The sequence below is a fragment of the Phalacrocorax carbo genome, chromosome 2 (assembly GCF_963921805.1).
Source record: "Phalacrocorax carbo chromosome 2, bPhaCar2.1, whole genome shotgun sequence".
Taxonomy (NCBI): domain Eukaryota; kingdom Metazoa; phylum Chordata; class Aves; order Suliformes; family Phalacrocoracidae; genus Phalacrocorax; species Phalacrocorax carbo.
The window spans coordinates 64,118,272-64,131,479 of NC_087514.1; the positions used below are offsets into that span (position 1 = coordinate 64,118,272).

The 13,208-nt window shown below is 36.5% G+C and overlaps 1 protein-coding gene across 2 annotated transcripts in view; it reads right to left on the reverse strand.

Moving 5' to 3' along the window:
- The window catches only part of FBXO15 (F-box protein 15), a 129,168-nt gene that overhangs the window by 106,142 nt on the left and 9,818 nt on the right, over nucleotides 1-13,208 (reverse strand). The window contains exons 5-9 of one of the 2 annotated variants that reach the window (XM_064443104.1): nucleotides 12,935-13,144; nucleotides 10,955-11,084; nucleotides 8,516-8,598; nucleotides 7,168-7,313; nucleotides 2,898-3,022 (exon numbers count right to left, since the gene is read on the reverse strand). In XM_064443104.1, the coding sequence (XP_064299174.1) occupies nucleotides 2,898-3,022; nucleotides 7,168-7,313; nucleotides 8,516-8,598; nucleotides 10,955-11,084; nucleotides 12,935-13,144 (694 nt within the window). The remainder of the gene's footprint in view (nucleotides 1-2,897; nucleotides 3,023-7,167; nucleotides 7,314-8,515; nucleotides 8,599-10,954; nucleotides 11,085-12,934; nucleotides 13,145-13,208) is intronic. The other variant, XM_064443105.1, reaches the window with a different exon arrangement.

A 13,208-nucleotide genomic window follows, 5' to 3' on the forward strand; every position in this document is an offset into this window, starting at 1 on the left:
ACTGATGGTTTCCACACGTGCTTTAAAAGCATATGGGTTGTGTGTCATTGTTAAATCATCAGCTGTTACCTACTCTCATGAGTTCTGAATCACTAAATGAATCAGATTATCTTAATTATGCTCTCTATATGCATTACTTCCAGGAGTATCATATGCTCCAAAAGCATAAACAACCCAACATCACATATTGCATGCCAAAAAAAATCAATTTGGAATGCTTTACTTCACTGTACCACATAGTTGTGCTTCCGTTGCTTTCACATTTCTTTCACTATTACTGTACTTCAATCAAACAATAGAGAGCAGATGGCACAAACTTAAGAGGTAATGCAATACATACAGTTTTCCTAAATTTGTTACCTTAGATTATGCTGAAAATACAAAATTCAAACCAAATCTGATGATCATTTAATGACTTATATGAGCTATACATTTACTTGAAACAAGAATGAATTACTATTTTCTGGTCTGACATCTTACATATCAAAAGCCAATTATGAAAAGTAAAGCAGGGTGACCTTGAGTGTAGGGGGCTTTTTCTTCCCATGTATTTCCAACTATTTGTATTTCAGTAATTACTTTTTTATAAAAAAAAATACTCAGAAGTGCCAAAAATCCGTTTGGTTTTTTTTTTTTTTCCTTAGAGTATTGGACAAAATTCAAATAAATTCAAAGTAGTGGCATGTTCTGCTGCCGTGGCTGATTTTATTTTGCCTTCACATGTTTTAAGAGTTTGAGAGATTTATATTAAAAGCCAAACTGAATTCTATCTACAACTGTGTGCTGACATGTGTCATCTCTCACCACAAAATGAGGTGTTTAAAAAAAACTGATATTATTTATTTTCCTAGGAAAAAATATTCCGTATAACTTATGCTGTAAGCACATAGGACAGAGCGAAACTAAAGGCTACAGCCATAGCTCTCTGCTTCCTCTGACAGTTAATTTCCCAGATTTTTATGTGGTACTTACGATTATTTTCATGGAAGAAAAAATTCTGCCAAGCAGCTGTAAATCATGTAAAATCATAGAATGTTTTGGGTTGGAAGGGACCGTTAACAATCATCTAGTCCAAACCCCCTGCTGTGGACAGGGACACCTTCCACTAGATCAGGATGCTCAAAGCCCCATCCAACCTGGCCATGAGGGTTTCCAGGGATGGGGCATCCACAGCTTCTATGGGCAAGCTGTTCCAATGTCTTACCACCCTCATCCTAAAAAAATTTCTTCCTAATGTCCAGTTTAAATCTACCCTCTTTCAGTTTAAAACTTGGCCCTTGTCCTGTCACTACAGGCCTGGGTAAAAAGTCTCCCTCAGTTTTTTTCATAAGCCCCTTTTATATACTGAAAGGCCACAATAAGGTATCTCTGGAGCCTTAATTTTCTGATATCTGCCCAACACAGCAGCAAGATTTCCTACCTCCTAGCATATGCTTTTCAAGCAAATGAAGCATACTCTCAAACATGTTCTAAGATCCCACTATTTTAAACATGCAAATAGTTCTAACAAAATCAATGGAGTACACAATAAAAATAAAAAAATGAAATAATTCAAGTCTCAAATTTTTCAGAAGCCTCAAAAAAGCACCTATTCTGCATTATGGTTCTCAATGAACTTTCATGGCAATCAAATAAAGATGGCAAAAAATTGCCTTAAAAGCATTTTCTTCTTAGCTTGAATTTTTTCTAATTACCAACATAGAATATTTTTATTAACACACACAGGGGAAAGATTTCTCGTTCTTTTGAAACACCCAAGTCAAAGAAGTTCAGTACAAACTGAGAACAGATGGAAGTGAACAAACCTGTCACTTTGTAAACAAGGAATTTGAAGAAAAAAACATTGCTATGAGCAATTAGAGAAGAGGACTGATAGAAACTGCAATTCAAACTCAACCACAGTTGATGTTCCCAACAGATACTAGCAAGTTACTAAGTTTTAAGATAATTTTATATTACTCATTGCATAGGAAAGCTGGCTGACACTGTAAACCATAAAGCAAGTATGGTAATGTTTATAAGCAAAATACGTTACCAAACAGTATCCCATTCTGCACTTATGCAGGATTGGCAGAAAGGACAGTTTTATTAATTTTTACTTTTTTTTTAAGTGCCAAAATTCAAATCAATTGTTGAATAAAATAATTTTTCAGTAGTGCTTAAGTTACATTTATCAGAATTTTTGGTACTCCTGAAATGTCCATGCAGCTGAAGTACATTTAAAAATACATGTCTTCACCACTATTGCAAAACCTACAAAACTACTCTCAATCTTCCTTTAAAATAATTCTTTTAGGAATATTATACAAAAGAACAAGTGAGAAGTCCTCATCCTCTAGAATACAAACAGTTAACCCAGCTGACCCATGCACATGACTCAAGAGCTAGGTGCTGACTGCACGAACGTGGACTGTAGTTTCTGCCTGCGTCCATCAGAGTTTTAATATTCTCCAACAGTTCCTAATTTTCATTGAACATACATGCTACAACATATCTGCACAATATTTGCCTGGAGTTCAAGACTTATTGCCCCCCAAAAACCCCACCAAACAAACAGAAAACCCATAAAAAAGCACATCTGCAGTACAGTTTGGGGGTTTTTTAGCATTTCCAAGCAGGGCTGGTCAGTCACAGCAGCTTTGCTGAGTAGAAAGCATTGGAGACATCACACGTGCATAACTGCTCTATCATGCAACCTAGGCTCTAAGACAGAAATTATAAAACTATTTTTCCTCAAAATTCACATTGTTTTTCCAATATTTGAATTGAGTTATTTTTCTAGTTACACACACCTTCCACAAATAAAAACCGTTTTTTAAAATTAGCATATTTAGGATTCATAAATCATTCTATTTTGAGATAAGCATTTCCAGAAATAACAAATATTTCTGACTGACCTTTACGTTGCCTTTAAACACATCTGTTTCCCAGGATAAGCCAACTGTCCCAATAAGTGGCAAGTGCTTTGTATTATCCTTTAAGCTTACAACTGTGAGCCTCAAATACCCATTTTCAATGTCACCTGAAAATATTAACAATATATAAAATTATACTACTACAAATCACACTAAGCCCAAGTACACTGTAAATGTTCTCTCTGCTTCTCTCCATGTCTTCAGTTTCCTCCCACTCACCCATAAGGAACTTTGACACCAGCAGCTAGATATCCAGCACATTACAGAGAATTTAAGTCACAGTTCAGGGCTTTGATCCCGTGATCCACGGTAGAAGCAGCAGCTAAAACACATTTGGTATATTTGCGTATAAGAATCTGAATGCCACTAAAAGGACTTATGCAAGGATGCAAGGTTCTATGTTCAATATTTCAAATTTCATGCCACCGGTGCCTCCATCACTGCCCACTCCTCAAAAGTCAAGATCAACACGTTACACATGAAATAAATCATGAGACAACCCCCTTTTTTATTTTCTGTCTTTTTTTTTATTAATCTCTACTCTGTATGGCAACTCAAATAAATGAATAAAACATGGTATAAGGATAACTATCAGTCCTCCTTGGAAAGGATATTGCATCATTTAAACTGACAAGCAGTATGCCTGCATTTGAATCAAGTTTTTAAAGTATGGATTTTTTCATTTTTTAAATAGCTTCCCAAAGGCTCACTTTCATTTTTTGACAGAATTATTAAAATTTCTTTCTGATTTCCACCCCCCCAGACATAACCATATTTTTTTGGTGTATCTTCCTCTCCTCCCAGAACAGACTGACTTCTTTTAATTGTTCTTTTTTCCCTTGCTATTGGAGGAGGGCAGTTAACCAGCAAGTCCAACAGTCTCTTTACAGGAGTACCATAACAACAAATAAGATCTCTGACTACAAAAAAAAAAAAAAAAAAAAGAACACCACACACAAACAAACCACCAAAAAACAAACCACCACATGCAACTGGTTCAAGGAAATTTTTTTAGGGCATATCCTGATAAGAAATCTGCATGCATGATGTGATGGACATTGGGGGTTTTTTTGTAGTCAGAGATCTTATTTGTTTCACTGTCCCCTTAGAGTATCTACAGTCCAGAATTTATGCAAGACACATATAGCAGCAAAGGAGCACTTTAATTAGTATAGGTTACAGGGAACATATTTCCAAATAAAGGGAATACCAATACAGAGAACATATATCATGTAGACAAACCTCAGGGGAAAGAAACAAATAGTCCAATAGTTCAAAGGCACTTATGTTAGCTAAAAGCCAAGCAGCATTGTTTAGCTAAACAAGCCTTTGTTGCAAGTTGTAATTTCATTGTTATTTTCACAGGTAAGGCTGTGCTTAGCCCTAATACCAGTGGCAACAACCAGCCTTACCATGCTGAAATGGTCTTTTACACTTCCAAATCAATCTTCAAGGTCAAGCAAAAACATTTCAAATACATGGCGTGATATTTCACAAACAAATCTTAAAAGTTCTCTAAACACACAAAAATCACTCCATTATATTTTGCAAGAACAACACATCGACAAGAAATAATATTGAAAAGCCAAAGCTTAAGACTTCCAGATGGCTACAAAGTTATGCTTAAAAAGTTGAAAAATAGGGAAATACATTCCAAGGATGTTTATTAAAAAGTCAGATGTAGTATTCATGACTTCTGTGAGTCATATGAAAAGCCTGTCACAGCTTCCTGAAAACAAGAAAAGTTTTCTAATACATTCAATTCAATTTGGAAGTATTTAGCATATTCACCCTGCAGTATCTGTCAACAAGACCATATTACCAATTCTGTTTAAACGGAAGGAAGCATAAAATAAAATGCTAAAAAACAGCCAAAACAGAGCAGCAAAACAGCTAGTTACTGCAGTGCAAATATTAATAACAGAATAAAAAAAAAAGATCTGAAGCCACATATATTCCATCCACTTGGTTCAATGAAGTGTGATATAATTTTTGAAATTTAATGCTAAGGATTTTGCAGAAAGAATTGAAAATAGAGCAGCAAAATGAACCACAACATTAATGAACACTAACAAAAAGCAGACAAAAATAAACCTAAATGTGAACAAGTAAATCAGATATTTTGCAGAATAACATGGGCATTCCCTGGTAACATAAGAGTGTCTACAGCTTCCTAATGGAAACAAGTAAGTAAAACACCAGTATCATTCCTGACTACTGATCTGTGTCTCAGGCTGTGGAAACTGCCATTGGTATGTTACATCATTAATTTAAAATAAATCTGGATTGGGTAGAGGTTTTAAGAAATAGCAATACTTCTCACTATGTTGGAGACCTCCATGCTTCAGAGCCCTCGCAGAGAACAGGACGAAGAGTATCATTAGAACGGAGCCGAAAAACAAAGCGCAAAACATCAAATAGAACCAGCCTGGACAAACCTACACTGCTGGCCACATTCAGAAACACCATCTTTACCAGAAAGAGCAAAGCAAACAACAAATTACTGTGAAGATATATGACAGCAGCCAGCCATGAGCAGCCTCACTACATCATTTTTGAACACAAATTATGGGGGAAATCAAGCATTTTCCAAAAAGAAATTATTGTGCAAGAACATGGAAGGGGCTAGATGACAAATGAGCTTATTGCCTGCAGAACCACAGCTTCAGCTGGCTGATGTCCTGTGAGAGCAGAATCTAGTGGCTGTCACACAGCTAAAGGACACAAAACCAAAACAGTTCAGAAAACATTCGTGACCATAAAACAGATTCTCTAACTAGCAAAGTGAGATGGCATCACAACTCTAGCTCCTGGATAATTGCTACAATTTGCATAAACATCAGCTTAATATTTAACAGAAGTAGCTTCTGATCGGCAAAAAGTCATACCAACAAAGAAAAGTGTGTAACATACTGCTTTCTCTTGTACAGCTGTATTGTTAGGAGCATAAAATTTTCACTTTAGAAAAGAAAACATGACATTTACCTAAAAAGAAAGAAAGGCAAAAAACCCCCCACAAAAAAACAACCCAAAAACCTAACCTGCTGGCCAATTTACAGAAGAAGTTTTTTTTGAGAATATAAAGAAGACTCCTGTATTGAACACCACCTCAGGAGAGATTGCTATTGCTATATAGATAGAATTTCACTGAAGTTTTACCCTTATAAGTATTCCTTCTTTTCAAGCTCGGAGCTTTTCAGGAATCTAAAAACATGTATACTTCAAATTCAAAGAGCTACAACACTCCACACTGTGCACAAGGCTACAGTCTAAATGATAGATCTTGGTGTCATCAAACACAAATTAAAAAAAAAAGAGTCATGGGGAAATTTGTTCCATCACTGTAACAAGCACTCAAGCCTGGTAACAGTGCCCTCTACTGTCTTAATCAAAAACAGTATTTTCTGAAATAAACAGAAGGCTCACTAGTACTGTTACCAGAAGAATACTGGGGAGCAATAATTACAGTGTTTAATTGTTTAAGTTTAATATTTTAATCTATCTCTGCTGACAGAAAGGCAGCTGTGTAGTCGTAGGCAGGGTTGTGCTGAAGTTAAGTCAAAAGAGAGATCACTCATACATTTTGCAAAACCCTAGCAGAATTAAGTCGGGCTGTACATGAACGACAAGGATAGCCAATCATGCCTCATTAAAAGAAATGCTAAAAACTGAAAAAAGAAGCAGAAGAGTTAAAAACAATCACTGAAATTGTTTATTACATAATGAAAGCATGTCAGAATAGGCAACCTTAAATTGACCTAAATAAAAGCTATAAATCTTCAAATTCACACTATCTTCTAAAAACACATTTCAATATTTAATCTGTTAATGCACCTGAAGTATACTTGAGAAGAATTCTACAGAAATAGGTCTCAAAAATGTATGAGGACAAACTTACTCCCCCTTATAATATATAAGTGGAAGGAACATCAACCTGCACCAAAAGCTGTGCCGCTGCATTATTAACTCAGCACTGAACCAAACAAAAATATCCTGACAATCTGCAGAACTTGTATCTCAGGCCTGACACTATGTCAATGTAATAGCAGGCAGACTTCATATAGAGCAAGCTTACGGCACTGCACAATGCACCATGCAGATATAAAGAAATCACACAATGAACAAAAAGATAGCTTATTCTTAAAAATCCATTTCAGTTTCTCCCCTTGAAACAGAGATATTGGATATAAGAAGGAAAAGATAAGAGCAGGGATCATTTTAAAAACAGACATTACTGTTCTGTCAACTCTACCTTTTCTGCAGAAGAGACGCTTGAATGTTCCACACAGGTAGGTGCAGCTTCCACCATGCATATCAAGATGTAGACTGTAGTCATGCAGTCCATACTCTGGGTCAATATCATCCAATATAGGTTTGTTAGGTGGAAGGGCGTATTGACTTTAAAAAAATAATAGTAACAGAATTAAGCAAGGGGGAACTGACTTAACAGAAAGAGAAATAGTAAATAGCCCTATGCTGAGACTATCATCTTACAAGAGGCTGTAAAACAAGAAAAAAAAATTAAAAGATACAACTTTTCTTCTTTATTAATGCTTTTGAAAAATCATCATACTTCTTTTAAGCTGTCTAATGCAGTGCCTAATAATTCTAGTCAGCTGTCCAGCCTAGCCAAAGGCAGAAAATATGGCAGTCAACTTTAAAGGGTACATCTGTTAAACTCCAAAATATGGATTTGTTTACACACACAAAAAAAAGGCATCAGCTGAACTACAAATCCAAAAGTCAACTAGCTACAGACTTTGCTGGAAAAGGAGTTATTAAATCATTTTCTCTGTGCCTAACCTGAAACGGAACCTACTGCACACAAATGACCAGAAGGGCCCAAATCCCAGAGGCAGCTGAGCAGCTCCTACTTGGATCCTATTTGGCAGTAAGGGAGATGGTGTTAAGTCTTATCTTCTGTGTGAAAAGAGCCATACTAAGTTATAGAGGGCACATAAAACTACCAGTAGGTACAACAGTATTTGAGCAGAAAGCTGAGGGGGTGAGCTCAAGGGAAAATAAATACCCAAAATCATTCTCCAAAGCTAAAAAACGCAATCTTTTTAAACAGTTTAAATTGTATAAACAGGTATATGATACACTGCAATATACACATACACAAATACTTCACAGGAAATCCAGCTAGTTTTTCAATAGGACTGGAATATAAATGCAGGCACCTTACCAGTTTACTAGAGTTTTTTTCTCCCCTCTTACACAGCTAAAGATTATTCTCCTACTTCCTAAAATGTCTCCCTCTTTTCTAGGTCTTTCAGAAGGATGAGGGAATAAAAGGACTGCTTGTGAAAAGGGAGAAAGTATGGGCAGTGTATTTCTAACTTTCTAAATCCAGCAAGTGCTAATACACTTGTATGACCAAATTATCTGCGTAATAGCATAACAATGGCAACATTTTAGTATGAAAATACTTCTCCAGCTTTGTATATAGCTACTGTAACTATTGTTTATATTAAACAAGAATAGTTAATAACTGCCTAAATATAAACCTCTTACCAGCAGCCAATTTTAAGTGTAAAACTCAAAGCTTTATTCAAAAGGTTATCGTTATTACCCACAAAGGAGAAACTGAAACTTACACAGCAGCAGAACCCAAAGTGCTTCTCTCAAGAAGTTGATGATAATGAAGACTCGCCATAACAAAAGCAATTTCATTTTTCTCCTGAAAAGTTAATTAAAGTAGATGTATTTTCAACTGGAAATACTTTTTTCAAAAGGTCTTCCCGAGCATTAAAATTCATAGATAAATGCTGTTGCTTATTACTCTGCCAGTTACTGTAATAATGTTAATATTGGCTTGCTTTAACACTGCTACTGTCTTTTCAGAAGAGTACAGAATATCTGTAAAATATCACAGCATTTCTATATTATGGGGAAAGGGAGGGAAACTTGCTATGCCAGGGAAAAGGTTTGCAGCAGGAATCCATGAACTGTACTTCTGTAGCTTCTACTTACTTCAAACTGGATACCTAAAAAGAGAAACAGGCCTTACTCCCAGCTACTAAATAGCTATGCATCAAGCTTATTTTCATATGTAAGGAACTATTTGCAAAGAGGGCTAACATGAGTGAGGAATACAGTTATTCAATAGAAATATTGAATTTCAAAGTAAAACCCAGACATCTTCACCAGGTTACATACTCTTGGGAAAACAGTTAAGACATACTTTCTATAGGCCTATATAGCTCAAAGAAAACTTCAGAGGTCAGTATGAGAACTGAGAACTAAACAGCCAAAGTTTATCTACTTCAAGAACACAGAATGCTAGGACTTCAGGTCTTTTTTTTTTTTCTCCCAAAAGAAAAAAATACATTTTTAAGTCCTACGTTTGCAGACACATAAGTCAATAGCAAAATTATTCACTGCCAGCAGCCTATTACTGTCCTGAAAAGCAGGCTTTCTCTGAGTTACCAAACAGAAAATGATAGCCCCTACTTGAACAGTTTTGGGGTTTTTTAGCTACTCCTGTAATTTTGTAGTGCAAAATTACAGCTGTGAAAGACATAATGACCGAGATTTATCAGTCACAGAGTCTCTCAGTCTTTCTTTATCCAAATATCAGAAGGCCCATATAACCTGTCCTTGGTTGTCAAAACTACTAGCATCAACAATCTCTGTTATGCAGCTATGTATAAAAAACCAAGATGTGTGGCGTTTACGCTTATTACACCCATCTACAGTTTAATGTTACTCTACCCACACAGAGAATAAGAACAGCTGTTCAGAAAAGTAAGTAGGAAAAATACACTAGAGTGAGGCACTCGATGCTTACCAACTTTGTGGAACATGGTTATGACTGAACCAGCACTTCAGGTGCTGGAAGAGTTCTCTTTCCAAGCATGGGAAGGGGTAACACACTAGCAAGACCACAGGGACACCACCACCAATCTACTAAACTTCTGAAGATACAAAAGAACCGGCTCTTCACTTATCAGAGCTTTTCATAGATTGAGACAACCCATAATAGGCTTGTGCAAGTCAGCTAGTCTCAAATTTCCTAGGAGATGGACACCTATATAAGAAGACTGAAACAAATATTCCTTATTTGGTTTTAAACAATTCCTCTAGTGATTGTGTCTATTTGAGGTAGCAAGAGTTTCCAGCTGGAAACGAGATGCAGCTTAGAGCAACTGTTCGCAGGCTCCCTGAGGGAAGTTCCTTGCCAGTGCCAAATAATGTAAGTCTACGTTATTAACACGGCTCGGGGAGGAAGGAAGGGCTGCCACCTCTGAATTCAGTCCAAGAGCAGAACACCTGACATAGGCTTCCACAGCACCTAACAGTACGCAACTTCAGGCAGGCACCTAGGTTTCCATGTATTCAGTGCAAAGATGCCGACTCCTTTAGAGAAGTCTACTTCAGATATTCTGCACTGCTCTCTAATAACATTCATCTCTACACACAGCCTACAGAGACTGACCCCTCAACTTAGACACTTAATACCAAGAACTGAATATCCCCAAAAGGGCACGATTTACAGTGCTCCTACTGCTGAAGCAGGATACGACTACCTGGTGGTGTAGATTAAAGGAAACAACTAGCGAAGTTGCCTTGCAGGAATTCATCACTTCGAGTGATGGGGACAGGGCAAGGCATGAGTCAGGGAAAGAAGCACATCTCTCCTCAAACCATTCTATTTAAAATGTCTTTAGGATATAAAACTTTGGCATGTGTAGACTGCAAAACAAATACAATTGAATACAGAAATAAGATCAGTACAGTATCTAATATACTATGATACAGAACTGTTCTTTTAATTAGAGGTGGATTTTTTTTTAAAAGTACAGATCCTCCTGCAACAGATCTTTAGAATACAATAAATCATCAACTAGCTGTCCCTACCTGTATTTTCTTCTTGTTAGTTTAGACAAGATCTTACAAAATCCAAAGAAAAGAAGGAAGATGGAAAAAAAACCCAAAACAAAAAACAGCAGCAAAAAAACTCTCAAAAAACTACAAGGCAAAAGAGCCTGTTTCTTCAAGTCATGATAAAATATTGAAACAAAAAGTTATCTTACCTTCCAAAGTCCTACTAAGAGTCCTGGATTCAGACTGAAGAGCTGGACAAGTTTATCAGCACCAACTGCTGCACTATTTCCAGTCAGGTTAGCAAGATGGTATTCAGCAATTAAGGAACGTCGACGAGGTCTTTGAAAAGAACATACAGAATGTAGCAACAAGACGATGTCTCCTTATTTATGTAAAAGTTCAGCCTAAATTTATTTTTAACTCTTAAGTCTGACCAACAGCACAATGAAAACAGTTTCGAAAGCATTCAGCATGCACAGCCATAAACTTTACTTCTGAACAACTACAGCACACTAGCAGGACCTCAACACTAAACAAGAAACAAAAGCCACCATAGGGTGGCCTAATATACTACTTAAAAAAGAAGAAAAACTTATATACTTGCCCAATATTTCAAAATAGCCACAGAATTACTTTATCATTTGTTTTTAATACTATGTTTGTACTGGATAGAATCACTGAACATTTGTCAGTATGAAGCAAGCTACTAAGAAGGTAAATTCTTCCTCCACAGAAGCAAAATTCCAAGGAAAGGATCAAACTGTACATGCAATAAATTAAAAGCTTCTGTTAAAGGAAGCATTCCGTTTTTAAAAAATTATTTCCACATTTGAAGCGACTTAGCTCCGTAACACCCTTTGAGTTCATACTTCACAGGTGTTCTTATTGGCTAATGATGCATAAAAAAGAACAGAGTCTGCGTTACCTATTCAGAATGGAGAAGTAACTCCTTCTACAACCCTTCGCAAACTTAGGCTCTTATTTAAAACTGTTCCTAGATTATTTCCCAGTAGTACCACAGTAGTATCGCCTACCACAACACACTGCTAGGAAGACAGCAACTGACAAGAACTTCATCACATTACCTTGAACTCTAAGATTTGGGGCAGGGGTGGGACGTCAACCCTTTCCATCCTTAAGTCAGTCAGGCTGGTATAAATACAGGGACTTTCCTGAAATCCCTGCACTAGCTCCTTATAGTCTTAACATTCTGAGTAACATTCTGATATTTGAGACCTCATTACCTTCACATATATTCACAAGCTTTAACAACTTATGATTCTGTGAAATAAATACACTACTTGCCTTCAAGTTTTCTTTTACTATGCTCTACATACAAATCATGATCTTGGTAAAACAACTACATTTCCCACATAATTTCACTGCAAGACGTGTCTTAATTTTTTTAGGCAAATATTTTTCTTCTGGTGGAGGAACCATGTTTTTTGTAGGTGAACAACTCTCTCTTTTCAGAGCTCTACTTGTAGGGAGTTTGCGTAAGAAGCATGTAGCTGATAACTGCACATACCAAAATGACACAGAAGGCAGAGACGTGGAAAACTCTTTGACAGCAACCAAATAGATACACACCTCAAATACACACCTTTAATTTAAACACCTTTTCTCAAATTATAATGCCAGAAAAATACTGTACACACTTAAGCTACAAAACAACAGCTATCCCACATTGTGCTGTGGACTTTTTTTTTTTATATGCATGCACATGCAACCAAACACCAAGTTCCTTAAATTCACAAACACACCTATCAGATAGAAAAAAAAATGTTAGTAATGTAGATTGCCTGAGCGAAGCCACATAAACATTGATGAACTGTTCCAATCTAAATGTCTCACATTAAATTCTCCTAGATTTACATGTTTTTTCATGCTTATTTGTATCTATGCCTTAGATTCAGCTCTCCAAGGCAGGACCTATCAGCTTGCATCTTGCATGCTAGAAGCTACATTAACCTATGAATTAACGTCATAGCTTGCTGAACTGTATTTATTTCTGGCTAAAAAAGCTGTATCATTGAAGAAAAGGACACAGGCTTTGGAAGAAATGCTACAGAGAGGCTTTCTAAGAAAGAATTAACATGTTAGGTCAAACCAAGGCTGGATAGCTCCTACAGACACATTATCAACCATTTACACCAAAACCCGCTCAAAAATCCTACGTTAAAACTCACCCATTCTTGCTGGCAGCTCTGCTTTGGTCAGGAAGCAATGGTGTAACTCCAAATAGTTTTATGGTTGACAGGATGTCTAGGCATGGCCAATTTGTACTATACCAAAGTATTGTGACAGATGTGTCCTTAAATGATAGGTTTGCCTTCTCCATTACATATTCCTTTCCATTTCTGTCCTTTAGAACAATTATCCAACTCAAGCCAGAGGCTCTGTTATTTAGAAATTGAAAGGGGAGAGGGGTGTTTAAAAAAAGAGATTCTCAAATGGACAAAA